The sequence below is a fragment of the Caenorhabditis elegans genome, chromosome I (genome assembly GCF_000002985.6).
Source record: "Caenorhabditis elegans chromosome I".
Taxonomy (NCBI): domain Eukaryota; kingdom Metazoa; phylum Nematoda; class Chromadorea; order Rhabditida; family Rhabditidae; genus Caenorhabditis; species Caenorhabditis elegans.
In genome coordinates this window covers 7,448,443-7,460,766 of record NC_003279.8, presented here as the reverse complement: position 1 = coordinate 7,460,766, position 12,324 = coordinate 7,448,443, and the positions used below count along the sequence as shown (strand labels likewise).

The window sequence follows — 12,324 nt, the reverse complement described above, 5'->3', positions numbered from 1 at the left end:
AAACATCCAGAAAATGTTACGATGGGGTACCATTCAGCAGATCCGTCGAATTGGATCAGCACTTCAGTGGCCGTTGAAGGACATCCGGATCAGTGAAAATACAAAAATGCTGGAGAAACATTGGTCAAAATCACTTGTCGATTCTTTTGAATCTTCAAAAAATGTAGGGAATTTTCATTTATAATTGAGTCTATAGATTATAATAAAAATTAGGAAAATAAATTTAGAAAGTTTATTTCTAAACTACAATTAATATTTTTAGAAACCCAGCAATCTCAATGGAAAGAAATATATTCTATCAATGTTTCCATATCCATCAGGACGACTTCATATTGGCCATATGAGAGTTTATACAATCTCAGATGCAACTGCTCGGTATTATCGTTTAAATGGATATGAAGTGATACATCCGATCGGATGGGACTCTTTTGGATTACCAGCAGAGAATGCAGCAAGAGACAAAGGAGTTGATCCAAGAGAATGGACTATTAATAATATTGAATCAATGAAACAACAACTCTTAAAAACCAAGATTTTATTTGATTGGGAGAAAGAAATTTCAACGTGTGAACCTGAATTTTTCCGTTGGACACAATGGATTTTTTGTAAACTTTTTGAGTACGGACTGGTGAAACGAACATCTTCGGAAGTTAATTGGGATCCAATCGATAAAACTGTTCTGGCTGCTGAACAAATAGATAACGATGGAAAAAGTTGGAGAAGTGGAGCGAAAGCTGAAAAGAAGAAGCTTAGCCAATGGATGATTGAAACGCCAAAATATGCAAAAAGACTACAAGAAGGTTTAAGAAAAATGTCTGAACAATGGGGAGAAGTTGCTGATATTCAAGCTAATTGGATCGGAAAATGTGATGTTTATCGGTTTATGTTGCCTGTTATGAAGGATGGATCAAACGATGAAATTATTGATTTGAGAATCAAAGATATCTTTGAAATTTCAAATGCCGAATTTTTGGTTTTGAAGCAAAGTCACTCGTTGGCAGACAAGGATGCCACGCAGTTTCCATGTAAGTTCTCGTTTCATCGGAAAGTAATTGTTTTAATTATTGGAACTGAATCTAGAATTTATTTATGGAAATTTCAAACAAATAATATACTCGCTCAAATTTTCAGACAAACTTCCGTTTCAAGTTTTGAACGGAGTAACAGGCCGTCAAATACCAGTCATTGTAGTGGAAGACACATATCAACCAGATGTCACAAGCTTCTTGAACTCGAGAATTGGAAACTTTCAGAAAGACAAAATTCTTGTCGAAAAGTTTGCGATAGCTGAGCCGAAACACAAAAGAAAGTTGACGAAGAATGATATTCAGGAGATGGCATCGGTAACACACGATTACGGGATCCGGTCACGACGCGACTGAAAATTTTTCCGTGAAAGAGTGTGCGCCTTTAAAAAGTACGGTTCACTACATCCAGATTTTCGCAATTTTTATCGATTTTTCATCGACTTTTCCCTTAAAGCCAACCAAAAACAGGAAGTTGCAATTACAGTACTCGAGAAAGGTATACACCGTTTTTCTCAGAAATTTTCAGCCGTTTCGAGACCGGATACCGTAATTTTTCCTCAAAAATCGCATTTTGTAGAAAATGGATAATAAGCGAATGTGTTATTTTCTGCAACTTTTTCAAGAAAAATATTCAAAAAGCGTTCACAAATGCCAACAATTTTCAGTTTGGTGGATACGGTGGCTATGAAACATCCCGAACGTTAACAGATTGGGTTGTGAGTCGTCAACGTGGATGGGGAACTCCAATTCCAATGATCCAAACCAAAGACGGAAAACGAGTTGCTGTTCAATTAAATAAACTTCCAGTCCTTGGGTCAGATCGCGGGCAAGAAGTAGATAAAGAAAGATTCGGAGAATCCGGAGTATTCGACACAGATACTCTTGATACATTCTTTGATTCTGCATGGTAGAGTATATATCTGAAATGTACATTTGGATTAAACTTGAATATTTTTAGGTACTATCTTCGATACCTTGACAACAAAAATAAAAGCGAATTGATTTCCAAAGGAGCAATGAAGAATATGCCTGTTGATGTCTATGTTGGAGGAATTGAACACGCAGCGGTGCACATGTTTTTTGCTAGATTTGTTGCATATTTCTTGAAGGATATCAATGTTATCCAGGTTGGTAAAAACTATCATTTTTAGGTTTAATCAAAATTTAACATTTTCCAGACAGCTGAACCATTCACTGACCTCATCCCACAAGGAATTGTTCGGGGAAAGACGTTCATCGAAAAAGAAACAGGAAAATATCTTGGATCAGAAGATGTTCAACAATCTGGAGATAAACTCACATTGAAGAATGATTCATCTGTTGAAGTTGACGCTGTCTATGAAAAGATGAGCAAATCGAAAAACAACGGCGTAGATTTGGCTGCAATTTTGGATTCGGAAGGAGTTGATATGACAAGACTTAGATTACTTGAAGCTGCAGCTCCGAGAGCTCCCATTAATTGGGGCGAAACAGATTTAAAGGGAATCAAGAAACTTTTGGATCGAATTGCGGCAATCAATTCGCAAATTGTTGATGCACGAGATAATGGAAAACCAATAGAGTTGAAGAAAGAAATTGATGGAAGTATAAAAGAAACATATAACTTTTTCGTAAGAAATGTTGGAATGTGTCTAGAAGTACTTCATCTTCATAATACTGCGTTGATGAGAATACAGGGATTCACTAATGCATTAAAGGTTATTTAACAAATATTTTTAAAGTCTGAAATGATGTTTTGATATCACTTTTTAAAGAAAAAAACCACAAACTAAAATGATTTATTTCAGAAAGTTGATCCAATCTACCTGGCTCACAGCCCAGAAGGCCAACGAGCGGTGAAATCGTTGATTATTATGCTTCAAGTAGTTTTTAAGTTCTAAAGTGCAATCTGTTCATTAATTTTCTAGGTTTTTTGTCCACACGTCGCTTCCGAAATGTGGTCAGCATTAGCTAATGATGGTTCACTGGTTTCCGATCAAAAGTGGCCCGAAGTTGATAAAGATGCTGATATTGAATTTCTTCTGATGATTGATGGTGTTAGTGGTGGTAGGCCTTCTCTTGATCGGCGGATTATTGAAGAAATGTCTATGGATCAGTTATGGGAACGAGCTACATTTTATGAACACGCAGATATTCTTCGAATGATGAAAGAAGATGGAATGAAGCTGAAAAATTCAAGTTATATTTCTAGGAAAGGTTAGGTTTTGTCTGTCTAGTTACCAACTTTAGATTACAATAAGAAATCTAAGTTATTAAGTTATTAACAAATTTTCAGGTTTCCACGTAACTCTATCGTGTAGCTTGGAAGGTGACAAAGAAGAGAACCGCAAGAAAATTGGCAAAATTCTGGACAGAATTCAAGCAGAGAAGAGAAAGTTGGAAATCGGGAAGAAAGGTGGAAAGAGGAAGAAAGAAAAGAAGATTGTGAATAAGTGACTTATTTTACTGGAGAACATTAGTTTAATTTTTAACAGTTTTGAAATATATATTAGCTTAGAAATAGGTTGTTGTTTTATTGTTTTCTGAATAATTTTTATATTTACGGGCTTGTTTATTGTTTTTCATGAAAATAAATTTGTTGAGTGACTCCAACTTACCAGCTTCGAAATTGAATGGACGAAACGCAATTCGCGTTCCGTGTCTTACTACTGTAAGGTATTTACGATAAAAGAATGGAAATTTGTCGATTATATACGATTTCGTGTTTTCAGTATAACTAAAAAATTGAGTATATAAACCATCGAGACAAGTCTCCTTGATTACTGTAATTTTCAACCTCATTACTAATACGATACTATGTATTCTTTGCCAAATAGATTCGTATTCATAAAATTAAAAAAAAAAACGAAAAGGTTAAAATTAATCATTCAGACAAGTAAATAAGACATTTAATCAGTTCACATAATATCAGGAAAAATGAGGCTTCATCCGTAAAGTTGCTCCCAGAAAAACATTGAACTGAAATAGCAGAAAGTACCACAAATCACAGGCAACGGCAGAGCAGGAGTTGTGGATTCCTCTGAAACGAGACAATTAGTATTGAACTTCGTGATTCATATGGTGATTACCAGTTGAAAAGACAGTGAGAGTCACAACAAGTCCAAATAAAATACCAAGAGCGGCAGAAATGACTGCAAATGGACATCCGCTGGCAGCCGCTTGACCAATCAGAAGACTGTAGAAGACGAAATCTCCAAAGCCGAGACGAAGTACTTCTGAAACTTTCTCGTAAAAAAAGCTGGTAAGAGAGTAAGCTTAATATGACGAAACTATTATTACCTCCATCATTAAGGGCGTCCGCAGCAGTGGCTGGCCGTTTATCATTGTTCGGTAGACTGTTAGAGACCAAATCATCCCACTCCTTCTGATCACATTCCTCAGCAGTGCTTATATCAGATGTTGACACAGTGGTGCTTGAGTCGGAAGACGATAAATTAGATGATCCACTTGAAGTTTCAGATGTATCACTCTCATCATCACTGAGCTCCTCGGTACTGTTCTTTTCCTTTAATTCGATTGGTGATGGCTCGGCTTCTACTGAAAAAGAAAAAATGAATAATAGCAACTGTCATTCTTATAAAGATCTAAATGATTTATTTAATTCTTACCTAATGGGCTATGCTCAGTTGGTACCGAATCTGGATTGATTGCAGCCCGACGTTGTCTGATCTTTTGATAAAATTCATCATCTTGAGCTTCACGTTTTGTATAATATTCAATCGTTTGCTTCACGGTTCTTCTGATTGTACTCTCCTCTCCTTCATTTGTCTCTTCTTGATTGGATCCTGCAGTTAAACGTTTTTCATTAGCAGAAAACATAATTAAATTGAGAACCTGAAAATGAAAATAATCAGATTTATTTTGAAAATTGCTATTCTTACGCATTTACTGTAGTCTGAAGCCTTTTCTTGAACTTTTTTGAGTGGACCCATCGGTGCTAAAACGGCAAAGAGATCTGGAAAAACTTAATTAAATGCATAAGAGCACAGGAAGAAAACAAACCCCAAAATAGAACAATCCAGAGAACAAACCAAGTGGTTTTGCTTGGAAAAACTCGTAGGTAGAAAACGGAGATAAGAGAACAGTTTGTGACAACGAATATTTGATGAAGAATCAAAGAACTGTTAGAGAAGAATGCCTTAAAATAATTATTAATTTTTATTTGGTTACATAACACTTACATAGATCCCTCCGAACCCATATACAACCGTTGGAACCACTATCAACACAATTGTCATGTAATATTGATTGTTGTCATCTTGGTCAAATACTTGTGAAAACATATCATGAAGAGTCTGCGCGGATACCCCAAACAATATCAAAAGACATGAAAGTGTGAGCCAGGCTTTTACGATACGACGGAAATCAAAGAGTACGAAAGCGAGCATTATGAAAGAGACGCATCCAAGAACGAGAATTGTACCAACTCCATTGATCTGAAATGAAAATATGAGAACTGAAAGTGGAAGAGAGTATTAAATTATTATAATGTACGAGTGGCAAACTTTTTTGATAAACTACAAAGAAATTCAATTTATGCTTCGTGCGAAACGTAGACAAATAGGTAGGCAAGTAGGTAGGTAGACCACCGGAAGACGTGTCTTCCTATTTCTTGCCGGTTTTTAAAATGATAAAAGTATTCAACTTCTTGTTGTGAAATGTAATGTTGGATGTCTCTTTTCTTGAATTGCAGGATCAATCCGAAATAATCAAGCTCCAAAACATTTGGGGAATCATGCCCAGAAATAACTCTAGTAAATTAAGAATTAAAATGTTATTCTCTAACTCAAAAACTCAGAATGTGCAGTCCAAACTCACAAATCCATCCAACAGCAAATTTCCAGTTGTTTGCTCAAACGAAGGATCCAAAAAATAAGTCTTGCTCAATTCAGAATTCACTTCCATGTTGTAAACTCCAATCCAAATAGACAATGTCAGTGACATATTGGCAATAACAGAGAACAGTGTCCATCGTAATTGTGAAGATCGCACTAATTCGCTAGAAATCGATCGAAGGGTGTCCATTTTTAGACAGGTAATAAAATTAATATTAGCACAAGAGATTTGTATGAAATTGATGAGTTGGCAGACAAAAGTATGACACGTGCATGTTTGTACTTTGGTTTGGATCACGGGGTCACGATGAAATCATTTTAAAATATTATTTTGGAAGAATATTGCCGTTTCTAACATTGAAGTGAAAAATTGAACAAGCATTGTACATGTCGTGCTTTTTTCTAGAAATGCTCTCTTTCAGAGCTTGATCAGAACAACCACTCTACAGTACTCCAATTCGTTTCGAAAAACCCTTCTTCTAGGATCCTAAGCTTCTGGTGCGTCCTCTTCTGGACGCGTCCTCTTCTGGGCGCGTCCTCTGGAGCACACCGAGTTTGGAAAAATTTAATAAAAATTTTTAAACCAGGAGATCACGCAAAAAGGGTTGAAACATAGCGCGCTGAGATTGAGCGCTAGAGGATATCAAAAGCAACCGTGTTACTCTAGGGTGATCCAAAACGAAATTTTGAATAGTAAAATATCCAAAAATTGTCTTGTATTGCAACTCACATTGTAAGTAAACTCCTGAACAAAGAAATTTTCAAATAAACTACTTGAAGTGTTTCCTTTACTGACATGAATGTTTATACTTAAAACTTTATAAAATTCAAAAATTGAATTTGAAAGGCACATGGAAAAGCAACGGTGAAGTATAGAAAGTAGTGATTGATTGATTGTGAGAGGGATAAAAAGGGATAAATTTTGAGACGTTTAACCTGAAAAAGAAAACAAAACGAAAGAAGAGAGATGAAAAAAATCTCGTCATATTCTTGACTTTTGGTCAAAGAGAACCCATTTGGTTTTGAAGGGGAAAGAAGTGATGAAAAATTTCAGAATTCGAGGAAAGAAAAAAAAAACGACAAAATGTACAGGTATTCGTAGAGGAGATGAAAATTGATCGAATGAAGAACAACTCTATTGCTTTGAATCCAACAAAAAAAGGCACTTGAATCACTATGTTCGATTGATGTTTTGACTTGATGCTGATGCAGCCATTACTGTTTCTGTCTCGTATCGGCATTCCGTTTTTAGGCGTACAAAGTCCTTTGCCACCTGTAAAAATGAAAAATGATTATTGAATTTTTTTTGGAAATATGTGAGTTTCTAAAAACGCTCATATAATGATTTAACAGGACCAAATACCATAATTAAACACTTCAAAATTTTCAGTCAAAGTTTCGACAAACTGCCAAATTGTGGAAAAATTTTTTAGAGAGGGTCTTATAAATAATTTCTTTGGTCGCTTTCCTGAATTATGTGAAAACTAAAATTTCAGATTTTTTTCTCAAGCTTTTGAAGTATCTTACCTCATCAGTTTGACGCTGTGAAAGAATCCTGAGCAAAATGAGCCCAGTCTCGTCGATATGCAGTCGAGTTCCAAGTTGAACCCACATGGCGCAGGATCCCGCTGAAAATTCGTATTTCTTATAGTTAGCTGTATCTCTTTAACTCACCTTGATCAACGACAGATGATAACTGCAGAACTCCAACTCCAACAACTCGATCATCTCGTGCAAAACAGTAATCCTTGACTTGAAACATAAGCTCGTAATGTTCAGGTTCTCCTTCATTTCCAAGGAAGCTGAAATATCAAATATTTGGAACCAGTTTAAGATAACCTGCAGGTATTCTTACAAATGAAAAGTTTCGTTGAATTTTGGAGCCCAGTTGCCTGCTTTGGTCTTTGTCGACCATTTTCTCTTTTTGTCTGAAAGATGTGGTCCGACAAGATGCACTTCAACAAATGGTTTGAAAGCTGACGAGGTTTGCCATCGAAGATCGTTTGCGGCAAGGACTGAAAGTTTTATTGTTACGGTAAGTGTAGCATCGGAGTTTCAGTATTCTGTTTTTATTTTATTTGTTTTCATTTCAATACGATTCCATACGAATCGTGTCATAAGACAAGAATACAAATTCTATTCTTACCTCTCCATTTTTCCAAAATTTCAAAAATTTATACGATTGCATCAACAGATTTTTTTTAGAATTAGTTTTTTCAACCTAATATTCATATCAGCGATTATTTTCAAACTCACTTTTAACGGTAACCTTCTGTTCCCCAGTGCCTGGATGACTGAATAAGTCAACTTGAACACTAACTTCTCCAACTGGTTGCTCTTGACTTGGGAGATCTGAAATTCAATATTCAAGATTTTTAAAACTTTGAAAACACAAATACCTTGCTGTCGCTGGCTTGTAATAAACGTTTTGATGAGTTGCTCAGTAGTCTGTGTATATAAACTGAGTGCATATTTGAGAGATTGGAGTTCAGGTGATTTCTCAAAGAATGATTTCTTAAGTCCTTTTCCGGATGCATGGAAACTGTCTTTAATGGCGTCAAGTGCACAATCAAGAACTGTACATTGTCTGGGTGTTAGAGATTTTTCAGATTCTCTTGCCATATCCATCATATCTTTAACGGAATTCATTCCCTTTATACTTTGAATGTTTGTTGACATTAACTTCGTAACATCTCCAATTTTGGCATTCGGCAGTTGTTTCAATAGAGCCTTATCTGATAATGGTGGTAGAACAACTCTCTTTTCCATATTAACAATTGTTATTTTCCAAAGTTCTTTGAGAATATACTTCAGAACCGTTTTCTCACACTGATCCGCGTATCTTCTCAATGATCCTTCAAGAAGATCCATCAACGGTTCTAGAACTGCATCGGCTTCCGGTTGAACTTGTGTCTTTTGAAGTTGTGGACCCTTTATTTTAACGAGGAGCATACCCAATTTGATTGTTTGTTCATGAATATGGGGTTCCAAAGTGGTCACAAATTCAGCTGAAAGTCTGTCTAGAACAGAATTCAACTTCTTTTGAAGGACTGTAAGCACTTGTCCAATATGTTCGTCAAGTTCTGCTCCGCCCATTGTTTCGTAGATCTTTTCGAGTTGCACACTGCAATATTCATTACTTATTTATGAAATTTATGTACAGTTATGTAAGTTGCTATTTTTTCTGGGTTTTTGCAATGAACTCATAATAACCCGAATTTTCATAATGAGACATCTAAAACGCAGCAGCAGCCGGAAATCCAATTCTTTGAACTATCACTTCATTTTGCATTGTTAATCGATAAGCACTCGGCAAATTGGGTGCCTAACGCCTCAAAATTCAATTGAAACAACTATCAATAATGCAATAGGGAATTTTAGTATACCTAATAAAAAATCATTACTTTCTGTTGAAACTTAATTTTTTTTTTCGAAATTCCAAAAAAATATCCATAAAGAATATCGGAGAAATTTTTCAAAAGTGTAATTTTGAAATTCGGTTATTTGATGCCACTGTGAGTCTAAACTGATAAAAATTCGCTAATTGGTTTTTAAAGTTAAAGCAACTATTGTCGTTGATTTTGAAAAATTTTGAAACGAAGACAAACCGTAATTGCTGAACATTGTTCATTAGAATACACGCAAGCTTCTCGTCATGTGCAAATTTCGGAAAATCTTTTTGAACCATATCAGCGTATGCAAGAAGAACTTTATTCAATGTTTTACTGAATCTCTTCATCATATCAGCAGCAACTTCTGGATTTGGACAGTCCATTTGTTTGAGGAGCTTCAATGCAGCGTTTAGTTGGGTGAACACATCAACAACACTGTTCGAGAACTTTGTGTGTTCTGATGTTTGTGGGAAGTTGTCAGCTTTGTCTCTGAAAATATGAAAAGTTTGATATAATTATTTTGGTCAAGGTTCTTATGACATTTAGAAAGTAGTAACATCTTAGAGCAAGGATCTCAGCTCACAAAACCAGTTCAAAAACAAAACTTACACATTGTATGCATTTCTGAGAATATCCATCGAATGTTCGTCATTTTCATTGAGCCAATCCATGACGAATGGAATAAACCATGCAGGAAACTCGGGAATTGATGATTTGTATGTTGAAAGATCAGCGACATATTTGAAATAGAAACCTTTAACCTTGAAATATAAATTCATATATTCAGGCGTCTTGCATCGTTTCTTTTGTGCATGTTCTTCTAATGCCATTTTCAAATCATTCTTGTACATACTCCAAAGTGTTTCAGCGGATAAATTCCCAACATTCAGTTCTTGAGGGAATTGATTCAATGCTGGTGTATAGTTTTTTTGATCTTCTTCAATTACTCGCATTATATAGTCGATGAATTCATACCAGAATTGAACTGAAGTGTCCAAAATTGGGAATTGTTCAGCGCATGATTCAAACATCAGTTGATAGGTCTGCTGCATGCAGGCTTTTGCGCATTCGCGAACAACTGTTGATGCTCGCGGTGGGCTCGCCAACTCGAGAACCTGAAAAAAAGGTTCATGTTCATTAAAAATTAAATTTTCATGAAAAGTTCAGACGATGATCAATTAGTTTGTAACTCACTTTCATGCGAAAGAATGTAATTGAAGTAAGAAGATCAACGGTTGATTTAAGATCTTGAAGTTTGGCAGGCGACGAAGAGGGAAAATGATTCTGAAAATATGATTATTTGATCAGATTTTGTTTTGATTCAAAACGGATATTTAGTTGGTTAGTCTTCCAGTTTTGACTGAAAAAGAAGGAAGATTTTTTCTAGATAAACTTGTTTTCAAAACTTTTATTCACTTTTTTTCAATCTTTGTGTCAACATTAATGTTTTGGGAGTTTGAAACAGTTTATGAAAAATGATGACTGAAAATGTCCCAAACATCTAGAAAATGAAAACCTCAAAAACCAGGAAGCGTCAAAGAATAGATGACACAAAAAATGTAGGAGGGTGTCTTAAGGAAGAATGTGTCAAATGTTTTGAAAAGTGTCAGAATATTTGAAAGGCCCCCGAGAGTGCACACGGAGCACTTTTCAAAAAGGAATTGAGACTCTGAATAAGAGAAGAGAAATTGAATTTATTTGAATCACGTTGAGAAAAAAAATGGGGAAATGATGAATTGAAATTTCTGTTACATTGAAGGAAGAAATTTTTCCAAAGTCTCATAAATCTGCAGATAATCCGTGGAAAATATGGAAGACCATAACGGATTTGTGAGTTGGTCTTATATTTTCAAGAAAAAGTCTGTTAGAAAAATTCAAGAGTAGGATATAAAAGTTCGTTTCTATCTCAAGTTTAGTTCCTATAAATACAGACAACTTGCAATTTTCCCATCAAGAACCTCGCAACATTGACTTCATGGACGCTATTAATCTTAAAATTTGTTTTCATAGAAAAATAAGGCTAAGTCGAGGTTCGCCTAATTCTGGCAAAGCACTTGTGAGCGTTTCCTACCATGGAAGCTCTTCTTAAAATAATCAAAATTGCATACAGATTTATTCAAATAATTTATTTCTAATTAAAAAAAAATATTCATTTGTCTCTTTTTACCTAATTGTAAATTTGAAATTTTGCAAAACTTATAAGAATTTATTCAAAGATTAGGAATTTGTCACATCTAAAATTCCCATTCTCTCACTTTTTATATCAAACATTTTTAGTCTAGATCGACCCGAAATTGGTTGTGTGGGAAGGTGGGAAGTTTTAAATTTCAATAACATATTCATTTTCGAGTCACTTTTTAGGCAGTGGGTGGTGTTTTAAAGGTAAGAGAGTGAGCAACGAACCAGAAAAAAAGAGTCGAGGAAGAGTTCATTCATCCAGTTCAACTATAAATGAAAATTGAAATCGACAGGTTTTTTAAGTTTATTTTTTCTATTTTCTTCTTATTTAAAATGACACCAAAGACATAAAAAGACATAGAAGCATAGTTTTGAGTGAATATTGAATGTTTCTCACGTCTTCTTATTCCTTTATAATCCAAAGTTTTATCACAGAGACACATACATTTTGATTTCGTTGAGAAAGTTTTGAGAATAGTACGATTTTTTCAAGCAAAAAACATTCACACAAGAATATTCATTTTAAAAAACCACCAAAAGGATTGGTTGATTCGGTTTTGATGTAGCTTAAAATCGCAAAAATGTGCACTTTTCTAGAATTTAAGGACGTTTTAAGATGAGATTTTATGGTAGAAATCAGGGGCAATATTTCAAATATATCCTCCTAAAAAAGATTCCAATATATTTATTCAATCTTCAAGATAGTGCGTGGAAGAAGGCGAAAAAGGCTCTCGACAAACAATTTGATGTGCTTCTTTCTCTCTCATTTCTCATCTACAACACAACCTCGTTTTTTCATGTTCTGACGTTTTCTCATTGCCTTGGGAAAGAAAGAGAAAAAACGAAGGATTTTGTGGTGGACACACTGTGGGTGCCGTTTCCCGGCAACTA

The 12,324-nt window shown here is 35.1% G+C and overlaps 3 protein-coding genes across 14 annotated transcripts in view; 1 reads left to right on the top strand and 2 right to left on the bottom strand.

The window, feature by feature from the left end:
* Window positions 1-10: 10 nt before the first annotated feature.
* On the top strand, window positions 11-3,615 carry lars-2 (leucine--tRNA ligase; the record flags this gene model as incomplete). 2 transcript variants are annotated; one of them, NM_001026704.6, is made up of 9 exons in its annotated part: window positions 11-163; window positions 263-1,025; window positions 1,132-1,343; window positions 1,694-1,935; window positions 1,987-2,155; window positions 2,207-2,725; window positions 2,816-2,890; window positions 2,936-3,224; window positions 3,304-3,615. In NM_001026704.6, the coding sequence occupies 9 exons, from the start codon at window positions 14-16 to the stop codon at window positions 3,462-3,464; spliced, it is 2,580 nt and encodes an 859-aa protein (NP_001021875.1). The 2 variants fall into 2 exon arrangements, with proteins under 2 accessions (NP_001021875.1, NP_001129803.1); NM_001136331.4 differs by lacking the exons at window positions 11-163; window positions 263-1,025; window positions 1,132-1,343 and having other exon boundaries at window positions 1,781-1,935; window positions 3,304-3,464.
* A 198-nt stretch (window positions 3,616-3,813) lies between these two features.
* spe-4 (Presenilin spe-4) lies at window positions 3,814-6,107 on the bottom strand. The gene is made up of 8 exons (NM_059694.6): window positions 5,847-6,107; window positions 5,210-5,464; window positions 5,031-5,166; window positions 4,910-4,983; window positions 4,637-4,862; window positions 4,308-4,565; window positions 4,097-4,243; window positions 3,814-4,047 (listed from the first exon to the last, which is right to left on the bottom strand). Exons 1-8 carry the CDS (start codon window positions 6,051-6,053, stop codon window positions 3,953-3,955), a joined length of 1,398 nt encoding a protein of 465 aa, NP_492095.1. The 5' UTR covers window positions 6,054-6,107; the 3' UTR covers window positions 3,814-3,952.
* Window positions 6,108-6,650: 543 nt separating this feature from the next.
* unc-13 overlaps window positions 6,651-12,324 on the bottom strand; it is a gene marked incomplete at both ends in the record, with an annotated part of 31,332 nt that continues 25,658 nt past the window's right edge. For 10 of the 11 annotated variants that reach the window (NM_001263573.3, NM_001330927.3, NM_001026702.3 and 7 more), the window contains 9 exons: window positions 7,038-7,136; window positions 7,391-7,491; window positions 7,538-7,665; window positions 7,719-7,878; window positions 8,120-8,215; window positions 8,263-8,987; window positions 9,472-9,744; window positions 9,865-10,370; window positions 10,450-10,539. In NM_001263573.3, the coding sequence (NP_001250502.1) occupies window positions 7,038-7,136; window positions 7,391-7,491; window positions 7,538-7,665; window positions 7,719-7,878; window positions 8,120-8,215; window positions 8,263-8,987; window positions 9,472-9,744; window positions 9,865-10,370; window positions 10,450-10,539 (2,178 nt within the window). Of the gene's footprint in view, window positions 7,137-7,390; window positions 7,492-7,537; window positions 7,666-7,718; window positions 7,879-8,119; window positions 8,216-8,262; window positions 8,988-9,471; window positions 9,745-9,864; window positions 10,371-10,449; window positions 10,540-12,324 lie in introns of all 11 variants that reach the window. The other variant, NM_001026700.2, reaches the window with a different exon arrangement.

What these genes read in the sequence shown, in the direction of transcription:
- spe-4 (NM_059694.6), bottom strand. Translation starts at nt 6,053, where the DNA reads ATGGACACCCTTCGATCGATTTCTAGCGAATTAGTGCGATCTTCACAA. An exon ending in ATTTGCTGTTGGATGGATTT is followed by an intron (nt 5,465 to 5,846) that starts GTGAGTTTGGAC and finishes TTTTCATTTCAG; the next exon opens with ATCAATGGAGTTGGTACAAT. An exon ending in AACTGAGCATAGCCCATTAG is followed by an intron (nt 4,566 to 4,636) that starts GTAAGAATTAAA and finishes TTTCTTTTTCAG; the next exon opens with TAGAAGCCGAGCCATCACCA.